This window comes from Daphnia magna, unplaced genomic scaffold (assembly GCF_020631705.1).
Source record: "Daphnia magna isolate NIES unplaced genomic scaffold, ASM2063170v1.1 Dm_contigs316, whole genome shotgun sequence".
NCBI classification, from domain to species: Eukaryota; Metazoa; Arthropoda; class Branchiopoda; order Diplostraca; family Daphniidae; genus Daphnia; species Daphnia magna.
The window spans coordinates 3,834-14,961 of record NW_025533240.1 but is presented as its reverse complement, the minus strand read 5'-3'; the positions used below and the strand labels follow the sequence as shown (position 1 = coordinate 14,961).

General features: G+C 38.6%; 1 protein-coding gene across 1 annotated transcript; it reads right to left on the bottom strand.

The window, feature by feature from the left end:
• Positions 1-8,334: 8,334 nt before the first annotated feature.
• LOC123468186 (paraneoplastic antigen-like protein 5) lies at positions 8,335-10,473 on the bottom strand. Its single transcript, XM_045167820.1, has one exon. The coding sequence runs from the start codon at positions 9,778-9,780 to the stop codon at positions 8,380-8,382; it is 1,401 nt and encodes a 466-aa protein (XP_045023755.1). The 5' UTR covers positions 9,781-10,473; the 3' UTR covers positions 8,335-8,379.
• Between the last annotated feature and the right edge of the window lie 655 nt (positions 10,474-11,128).

Here is an 11,128-nt window from a genome sequence, read left to right as displayed (position 1 = left end):
ATCGAGATTAATGGTATAATTGTTAAATTTCGGTTGTGGTCCACATGGTGTGATTATGGTTTCAAATGTGGCATTCACAGCTTTACACTGAATCACTACGGCGGTTTGTCCAAAAGCTTGCAATTTTGCACACCGAGGTAATTTCAATAATGAAGCGGCGAGCCAACCATTATATTGGGCGGTGATAATTGCTCGTTCATTTTTAGCTTTGCGAACATCACATTCAATTGTCTGTAGCATACGCGCTAATTCATTATCACGATCAATAGCACGATCTTGAATATATTGTTTATTGGCCAATTTATCCAAATCGGGGTCATTAGATGGTGAGGTGGTTTCAACAGAGACGCTTGGTTGGGCCTTCTCCTTGTTGGACGCCGACTCGGCGGTGAGTGATAGAGATTTATCGACGAAAGGCCACGTTACCAAAACTAAATTTGATTGGCCGACGATTTTAAAAGTCGTTGTTCGGTTGTTGCAACTTCGATGATTGGGGTCGCAAGGTGGTTGAAGAGTCAAATGAAAATCTAGTTGACGGTCGTCGTCCAAGAGGCGGAAATATTTTTCATTAATCGTTTTCATCATAAGATTTCCGGTTCCAGATTCAACTGTACGTAATTCGTGTTGAACCTTATGGGTGTATGTCGTATCCCAAACCAAAGTTAGATGGTTGTGAGACAAGGTACCAGCGGTTGAAGAAGCTTTTCCGATCGGCGTTGGAAAATCTTCATCTTCCATTTGTTGAAACAGTTGTACTTGCTCAAGCGCACAATTCAGAGTTTCCCAATCGACGGTTCGCATCCAGTAACCATCAGATCGAGGTTCATGCGAAAATACATACTTCTCATCCGAAAGAGTCATTTCATAACCTTCACACTTTTTAGTGTTAATCATTTTATAGCACTCAGAAGCCGTTGTGTCTATAGGAATTTTCTCAGGCACAATCACTGTTTGACCGAAAAAGTTCATAGTCACGCGGTGAATATTTCTCCATTTGGCACAAATAAAACCCGGAAATTTCACTGCGGCGCGTTCATCACTGTAGACAACATATCTCACTGGAACAGCACTCGTGGAATTTATTTTCGGCTTGCAATCAGCATCAGGAAATTGAATAATTCCCATATTCAAAGGCTCAGCGCAATCGCATACGGTTGTTTGAAATGCGTGCGCGCGTAGGTGGAGACACAGCAGTAGCAATAGTAACGGCATTGACGACATTACTACACACGAAACATACGGAAAACAACACAGGGAAATATAAAAATGGAAACATTCTTATGGCCAAGTATTCTACTTTATCATGTGGGTTTCTTAAAACTAAGTAAATGAGAACAATAAAAGAAAAGGTAAAAATGTGGAGGAAGAAAAAGGAAAATATTCTCATGGATTTAAAAAAAAGGTAAAAGACATTCCGTCGGCTATACTTTAACGGTGACACAGCAACAGGGATAGGGGAAATAGGGCCTTTCAATTTAACAGAGTTTTCTACTGGAAGGGAGCAACAATTTGGGGCAAATTTGGTATCATCAGAAAGAAGAAAAAAGATCTTAATTATAGAAAAGAAAGAATTACGAAAATGTCACTCGTATAGGAGCGCGGATAAGAAATAAAACATTGAAAAATGTAACGGTAAATGCTTGGCGCTGTCAAGGTCACGCGCAAGTCCAATACACAGGGGAAGTGCGAATGGGGAAAAACGGAGGGAAATAAAAAGAAGATAAGACGGAATAGATTGCCGACGGCGAAAAAGGGACTTAGAATATTTTCAACGTTGGAACATTGGGAAAAGCTATAGCAAGGAAAGGAAAATAAAATATATATTTTTCGCGTTGGGTGTGGCCGCTAGCGGTGGCGCTGCTATACGCGTAGTGTAAATGGAACAATGACGCATTTGCGTCAAGAACGAAAACAGAAAAGTTGTTAGTTAGAAAACGAATCAAGTGAAACAGTGTGTTAGTGTTTGTTGTGTTTTTTTGTTTCTTTCTTTGTTTTTTTTTTTGTTTTAGTTTTTTTTTTTGTTTGTTTGTTTTGTTTTTTTGTTTGTTTTTTTTTTTTTGGTTTTTTTCTTTGTTTGTTCTTTGTTTGTTTATTTAATTTTTATTTTTTTTTTTTTTTTTTTTTTTTTTTATTTTTTTTTTTTTTTTGTGTCAAACTACGTGTAGATTTGTTAGTACAAATGTGTAAAGTGTGTAAAGTGTCTATTGTGATGTGTAATACCATGTTGAGTATTCACTCACATATATGTATACAGTGTAAATTTCAAACAGTGTTTAACGTAAAGGTAAGTTTTTCTAAGTATTACTTTTAGGTGGACATAGGGAAAAAGAAAAATATGACAATAAAAACATTTCTAAGGTAAGCAATCGAAATAAAGTAATAATGCACTGACAATTGCATTCACACAAGAAATACATTTCATTTGAAAACAAGGTGTAAATATGACGATTTTTTTATAACGGAAGAGAGGTAAATGAGTGTTTGTTTTTTTTCTCACTTTTCATTACATCAATTAATCTTTTTTTTCTCTTTTGTTTACAGGTCCATCAGTGTTTCAATGTTTATTATTCTCTTTTTTTTTTTTTTTTTTTTTTTTTTAAAGACGGCAGAGAGGTAAGTGAGTGTTTGTTTTTTTCTCACTTTTCATTACATCAATTAATCTCTTTTTTCTCTTTTGTTTACAGGTCCATCAGTGTTTCAATGTTTATTATTCTCTTTTTTTTTTTTTTGACACTGTTTTTGTTAATTTTTTTTTTTTTGAATATATATTTTGTTAATTTTTTTCATGTTTATTGATGTTTATTGATGTATATGTTTTTCTTATTATATTTTTCTTAACCCTCTCTCCCTTATGTATGTTTTTTTTTTTTTTTTTTTTTAATCAAATACAATGTTGAATAAAACAGTTTTGTGTTCATTATTATTGTGTAAACGGACAATCATTCGGAGGCTGGTTGAAGATGTGTCGAAGAAAGCATCGCATAACAACAAGTGCGTAGGCGAAGACAGGTCGCCATTTTGTTGAGTGTCGTTTTCTTTGTTTGTAAAGTGAAACATAAGCGAAAAAGAAGAAAGGAAAAGAAGTGAAAGAAGAATAGGCGGCGGAATAGAAGAAGAGTTCGGGACTAAAGGATTGCTACGGTAATGCCAAAATAATTTCCCTATTATTTTATGCGTATTAGTACTTTTACTCGTAGTTTAAAACTCGACTGCTAGATGACGTTGTTCTAGTTTACTTTTTGACCGTTAGATGGCATGAGAATGTCAATTCTGGAAATAAATAAGTCTAACTTAGAAAATAAGAACTTATTGATTAAAAATGACAAATAACTTGATGAACTTAGTTAATTAAGGTTTTTATTTATCTAACGGGGAGCTTTTTATTTTACAATAAGTAAAAAGTTAGTTTGTCCGAGATGGAATGACTTGCTTGGATCTACACATAGCTTATACCCCTCGCATGGATAGTTGGTTAGCAAGCTTGCTTGCGACGCGAGGGCACTCGGGTTCAAATCCCGGGGGAAGCTTGTAAAAGGGAACAAATGTGCGTCGGCTCCAATGTACGGAAGGTGGGTCACGGTGGTTTACCATCGTGGCCCTTCCACCCCCTTCTTGTACATGGTCGCCTCGCGCTCTTCTCAGCTGTCTTTCCGTTGGCCGTGTAACTCTTGTGGGTGGCAAGAGTTGGCTGTCGGAACTGACTACTGACGATGGAGATTTGTTCCTTTCTGGCTAGGGGAGAGTCTGGCGCTAGATTCGAACCTTGCTCGAACGGCTTTTGCATTTTTTCAAAATTTTCCACATAAATTTTTTTTTTGCAATATAATTATATATTTAATTCCAAGTCTAATCGGATTAAAATTTTTATCATATTATAATATATCTTATTCCTTAGAAACATATATAATTATATGTTTTTAAAGAACCTCCTATTTTTGAGACTACTCGAACTAATGATTTAACCTAAACTAATTGTTTGAATTATATCTTTTTCCTATATTATATATATATTTTTTCCTATTCCTTTTCTCTCTATCCCATATGTTTTTTTTTCTCAATTTTGTAGACTAGTCTTATTGTTATTTCTGCCGTTTTTTATTTTAAAACACTACTGAGGCTACAACGCTTTTTAAGAGTAAGGGGAAATACAGAGAGGGAAAAGAAGACAGGATAGAAAAGTGATAGGCGAATAACAGAATATAGCAAAATTTCAAGAGACTAAAAAGAGAGAAATAGAAGAAAGAAATTTTTTCTCATCGATTGTCTTCAAATACGTAATTGACGTGTTCCATTCTTGTTAGACAAAGCTGTCCAGTTGGGATTGCAATTGGTAATGAGTAGTGGTTATGATGTGATGAATAATTTTCGGAACTTATATGTGGGATTTCTTCTTGCTATTGGACTCCATCTCGGTAACGCAGAGGCTTTTGTCGATTGCGTTGTGGGCGTCTGCTAACATGAAGTAGTTCTGGGTTCTCAGTTGGCGTCTCTTCTTCTGGCTCGGATGGCAAACTCTCGGTTTCATCAACTTCGGCGCGTGAGGAGTCATTTTCGTTAATTGCATTATGTTGAACTGATTGTGTTTCGTTGTCTGATTCTTCTGTGTTAGAAATATTATCTTCCGATGAAGGACGATGAACGCTGACGACATCAGCTTGTTGTTGAGATACATTTACATCTTCAAAATGATCAGTTGTTTGCGTGGTGTCATCTTCGTAATCGTCACTTGCCAATATTTCTTCATGATCTTGATCTTCCATGGCAATGCCATGGTCTTGAGTTTGCGTCGCAATTGACTTGCGAAATCGGTTTTCGAAATCGGAGGGGTTCTCAATTGGGGGACAAGGTTCCGTTTTCCACAACATTGTCTCGTACAATGGTTTTAAACGATTTATGTGCGTACGTTGACATACATAAGAACTATCAGCTATATCTACAGTATTATTATTATAAACTTTTACTACTCTATAAGGACCTTTATATTTAGATGTAAACTTCCTACTATCGCCATCCTTAACTACACGAATATCTAATAAGACTTTATCACCTACAACATATTTCTTTTCTTTTGCTCGTTTGTTATATTGTTCGCGCTGGCGATTCCGAGCTTTCTCGGTTTCTTCGCGAACTCGTTGGAAGCTATAACGCAAGCGATCGTTTAAATTCCCTACATAATCAGAGGCGGATTTAAAAGTTGAAGGAGAAGCATCTAGAAATTCGTTAATAGGGATATTAGGATCTCTACCGTGCACTAAATAATAAGGGGTTTCAAGTGTCGAAGAATGCGTAGAACTACGGTATGCAAATAAAACATCATCCAACATTTCTTCCCAATTAGCATGTTGCCCATCTTTTAATTCTTTTCTTAACATAGAGGTTAATGTTCGATTAAATCTCTCGGTCTCACCATTACTAGCAGGATTGTAGGCAGTGGTGAGCCTTTGATCAACCTTTAACTTTTTACAAAAATAGCGGAATAATTTCGATGTGAAATTTGTTCCACGATCAGAAACAATAGCTTTTGGCATTCCATGCCGTACAATAATGGTTTTATATACACACTCAGCTGTGGTTTGGGCAGTTTGATCTTTCAATGCTACTGCTTCTACCCAGCGACTAAAATAATCAGTGATAACTAAGATACAACTATTTCCATTAGGAGAAACTGGAGTAATAGGGCCTAAGAAATCCATTCCAATCACTTGAAAAGGGGCTTTTGCAAGTTCATGGGGATGTAATAGGGCTCTATAAGTTGATGCCGTATTAGCGGTACAAATTTCACAAGCTTGACAATATTCTAATATATCTTTCCTCATTGTAGGCCAATAATAATTGTTTTTGACCTTCAAATAAGTTTTATAAAAAGCTAAATGCCCACCCATCGGCGCATCGTGTAATTCTTTCAACACTAGATGGCGGAGGGAGTAAGGCAAGACTAACTGATGATTAATTTCATTACGTTTACTATCCTTTGAAGGCAATTCGTGCCGATAAAGCGTACCTTCAATAATTTCAAAATATTCAATTTCTTTAGCCCAATCCGGCTTGGATTGGCTAAATTTCTCGTCAAGTACTCCTTTCTCTAGATAATTTCGAATATCTATACAAAGTTCATCTTCAAGTTGTTTTTCGCAAATTAACTTAATATTATTTGGTACTGGTTGAATACTAGCAACTTTTAAACGGGATAAACAATCTGCATTCTGATGGATACGTCCAGGCCTATATTTCAATTCATAATTCGTCGCGGCTAATAATATAGCCCATCTACCTAACCTACCATTATTATCTTTCTGATTTTTAAGCCATTGCAAAGGTCGATGGTCACTAATGATTTCAAAAGGTTTATCTAATAAGTAATGGCGAAAGTATTTAATTGCATCAACTACAGCTAATGCTTCTTTTTCTGTAGTACTATACTTCGTTTCCGCTTTTGTTAATTGTCTACTAGAATAGGCTATTGGATGTTCTTGCCCATCTTGCATTTGCGATAATACTGCTCCAATTCCATACTCACACGCATCGGTAAAAGAAAAAAATTTTTCGTTAAAATTTGGATATGCAAGAACTGGGGGAGTTACTAGAGAATTGCGCAACTTCTCAAAGGCAACCTGTTCCTCAGTTCCCCACGCAAATGGTTTCCTACTTAGATCTTTATGCGTTAATCGGGTTAACGGCTTAGCAATTGAACCAAAATCTTTAATAAATCTTCTATAATATCCGGCAAGTCCAAGAAATGATCTGACTTCGTCAACAGAAGTTGGTGTTTTATAATTAACTATCTTATCAATTTTACTCGGGTCAGGTTTAATACCGTCCGTTGAGATTACATGGCCTAAATAATTTACTGAACGCTTAGCGAATTGACATTTATTAAGTTTTAGTTTTAAATTGGCTGCTTTCAAAAGGTTAAAAATTTCTCGAATGTCGTTTAAATGACTTTCAAATGTATCTGAAAAGATAATGACGTCATCCAGATAAACTAACGCTTTACTTCCTAAGACGTTTCTCAGTACATAATTCATTAGCCTTTGGAACGTGGCAGGTGCATTGCACAAACCAAACGCCATTCTCTCGAATTCATAAAGATTATTTTCTACAACAAAAGCTGTTTTCTCGATATCTGGATCATGAACTTGAATTTGCCAATAACCGGAAGCTAAATCAAGGGTTGTAAAGAATTTCTTTCCATATAATTTGTCTAAAGTTTCATCGATGCGTGGCATGGGAAAAGAGTCTTTCTTTGTAATGCTGTTTAATTTCCTATAATCAACGCAAAATCTTATTTCTCCATTCTTTTTCTCTACAAGTACCACGGGTGAAGCCCATGGAGATTGCGAGTATCTGATGACCTTTGCATCTAGCATCTCCTGCACTTTATCTTCCAATAATTTCCTTTGATTGTTAGTAACTCTATATGGGCGTTGTCGAATGGGGCCTCTTCCTTCTGTATCAATTGTATGTTTAATGAGATTGGTATTCCCTAGTTCTGAATCTTTTGAAGCAAACAAGTCGTGAAAGTCATTTAATAATTGAGAGAGTGGTGCTTGAAATTCCGGGTTGACTTCCGAAATTACAATAGGCTCTCTTGATTCTATGGGCTTAATTTCTGATGTATTTAACGCTACTTTTCCGATAATCTGCTGAGCGATTTCAATAACGCCTAACTTGGTGTTTCGTGGAATTGTGACTTGCTGTAACGAATGATTCTCGACTAAAATGTTATATGCTCCATCTCCCGATACCTTTCCTATAAATTCTTCAATATAAATTCCATTTGGCAAATTCTCACACGGTGTAAAGATAAATGCCGAATTCGGAGGTACATACGGAAATGAACCCTTCAATTGGCCTACAATTACTAGCGACGTCTGACGAGGTAACGTCGTCTTTTTGACTGCTGTAACTGCCATTTCCGGCACCCTAAAAATAGAAGAGGGGCCTTGCCCATCTCTAGCTAAGTAAATACTCTTTGTTTCTCCATCAAGCTGAAAACCATGCTTCTGGATTGCGTCCCATCCAAGGATACAATCTTCAGAAACACCGTTTGTAACAATAAATTCTTGCTGTAAAATTGTCTCCCCGTATCCAACGGGCAGAGTCACTTTTCCCAGCGTATGTAACTTATTTTCTCCTACATCATATAAATCGAAGTCAAGCTGGCTGCAGATCGCCTGACCTCTAGGGGGTAATTTCTTAAATAAACGTTCATGTAAAATGCTTTTAGACGCGCCTGTATCGAATAATGCTTGGAACGGGACCTGGAAGATCTTTAACGGAATTCTTGGAGTCGATTCATTCGTAATTGTTGTTAATTTTGCGACTTGTCGGGATTTGCGGAGGGCTCTTCATCAACTGACCCGAAGCTACAGTTGATTCCTAGTGGTTTTCCTGATCTTGGGGAGGACCGGGAATGTTAGGTCTATTGTTGTTTCTGAACTTAGGACAATTGTTAGATCTGTGCCCGATGTCACGGCAAGAATAACAAATAGGCGGCTGAGCTTGTTCTAGTCCTTGACGTTGATAACGGCGACAATCTGCCTGAATATGACCTCGGTAACCGCAAAAATTGCAAACAACCGACGACTGTAAAGGTCGATTATTGAAATCATTTGGAGGTCTGGGGGCTGGCGGACTACTGTTTGTAGAACTATTTTGGGAGTTTACAAATTGTCTATTTCCATTATTGTTATTAAAGCGCTGCTGCGGAGCTCTCACGTTACCATCTTGCTGATTAGCTAAAGTCGGTTGAAACGAGACTTGTTTCCTATACTGTGTGTTTGAAGGGTATGAGACGTCTTTCCTATTGAGATGGAGTTTCTTTACGCTCTGCACGAGTTCACTAAGAACATCCCTAATCTGCTCACTTTCAGTTTTCTTTTCCACAACAGGCTTGTCTTCATGGTGAACGTTAGCCACTGCCTTCATCATCATTTCTTTCTGATCTACTATCATTTGCTTAAGCTCTGTCAATTCTGCGCTATTGGTGCCACGTGTGCCATCAATAGACCGAATAAACTCCTGCCTTTCACGATCTTTTTCTAACGCTTCTAGTCTACTAGCATACGTCCGTGTTGAAGTAACTAGTTCGCCAAAATCCTTAAAGTCCTTATACTTAACTTTCGTCTGTAGTTTGGAATCTAAGCCTTCAATAAATTTCTGCATTAAAATAATTGCGAAAGACTTCTCAGAGTGAGCTACAGGATATGCACGCTTGAAAATTTCCTGAAGTCGAAGGGCATAATCAACGATTTTCTCGCCTGGCTTACGCTTAGCTTTATTAAATTTCTTAAGATATAAGTCAACATTTTCGTCACCGTGAAAATGATCGAGCAAAGCTTCTTTGACCGAATCATAATCATGCGGAAGATCTTTCAAAATGGCCTGAATTACGCGAAAAGCTCTGTCTGTTAATTTAGCACGAAGCATTTGGACAATTTTCTCTCCTGACCATCCTGATGTGTCTACTATAGCTTCGAAAGATTCTAGCCAAGAGTCGAAACGCGTAAGTGGACTTCCGGAAAACGAGGAAAGTAATTGCAAACGGGAAAAGGTATGCTGATTATTCTGGAAATCATCAAGATCTCTAGCTGTAGCTGCTCTACTAGGGGAAGGACATTGAGCCATGTTCTTAGGATTTGTTTCTTGCGCTCTTAAGCTCTCCTGTCTTGAATTGTGAGATTGTGTTGAAATGCTGCTCGTAGATGATCGAGATTCGCTGTAACGTCTGCGACGCTCCTGGGTGGCGTAATCAGTATGCGTGGGCGTCGGGTCGAACATCGACGACGGGAGAAGCGAATAGGGTGGTGGTCGGCGAATCGCACCTGTCGTGGACGGTGAACGGTCCTCTCCTCTTGACGGTGTGCTGGTTGTTGGGCCGCGGTTTGTTGAGGTACGTCCTCCGCCGTATGGGATGGTAGAAACCGTTGCAATCGGACCTTGATTTGGGAGAGTGTTTGTTTGATCTCCTCCGCCAACTGCACGTTGTTCGGGTTGACTGCTCCCGGGAAGTTGTCCAATTTCCTCAGCAACGAGTTGATTTCCGGAATTAGCGGTTCCAGCAGAGTCAGCAGGCGTAGCTCCCGCAGGTAGAAGATTAAGTTGCGGATGTCTATCAGGAACGACTGTTGATGGGTCAGTAGCTGCACTTCCAAGTGGGAGGATAACTCTCTCACTTCGTACGTTAGATGTAGGTAGCGTATTTCTCGGTGTCTGATTGAAGTTCCAAAATTCTGAAAAGAGGCTAGGACTGTCTCGTGTTTCTGTGGTGTCACGCCTTGCAGTTCCGTGATGCAGTGAATTTGACTCAGCAGAAATATCAGGAATTGTCTCGCATGTGATATGAAGATCGATGTCAGCACGGACGCTTGGGCTTCCGATTGGGTTGTTTTCTTCACCTGTGCGTGTAGTTTCACCTGTAGGATCGACGTCAGATGCCTCAGCAGGATCGTAGGTTCTGTCCACACCGTCGTTGGATTCTTTTTTGGTTAATTGTTGTTTGATAGAAGGGTTTTTTTAATCAACCAAATTAGCTGTACCCAGGTCTTCGGATCGGTCGACTGAAAGTCCGCTTCTCTCTCCTTCAGGCTCTTGATCGCAAGGATAAGGTACGGAAGCTGGCTCGTTTTGGGCTGGAATATCTTCTGTTGATTGTTCTTGATTTTGTCGAATAGATGTCGTAGGCTCAGGTTCAGTTGATTTTCCATTCGGGGAGTTCCTCGTGAAAAACCCTAACACAGTTTTTGCTACTGAACTAGACTTAGGCGAAACTTTTGGAGGAGACTTAGCTGGAGAAATACGCGCAGCAATTCTAGCAAAAATAGAGGGTGAACGCTTCTCTGAAACGGTTCCAGAGGCAAAACTACCTCCTGGGTTTCCGTCTGGAAACAAGATCAAGACGAGCTACGGCTTCGTACGCACCGTTAGACCTAAGCTTACTTAACTGATAACTAACTCTAGATGGTTGTGTACTTACAACGGAAGAAGCGGGTTTACTAGCCGGTTCAGAAATTGGTTTGGGAGTGGTACAAGCTAGACATGTATCAGGTGCAATTTGGGGTTCAACATGCAACTTATCAAAATTAAGCGATCTAGCAACAGTTGGCTCACTGGGCCGGGGAACATTAAT

What these genes read in the sequence shown, in the direction of transcription:
- LOC123468186 (XM_045167820.1), bottom strand. Translation starts at nt 9,780, where the DNA reads ATGTTCGACCCGACGCCCACGCATACTGATTACGCCACCCAGGAGCGT.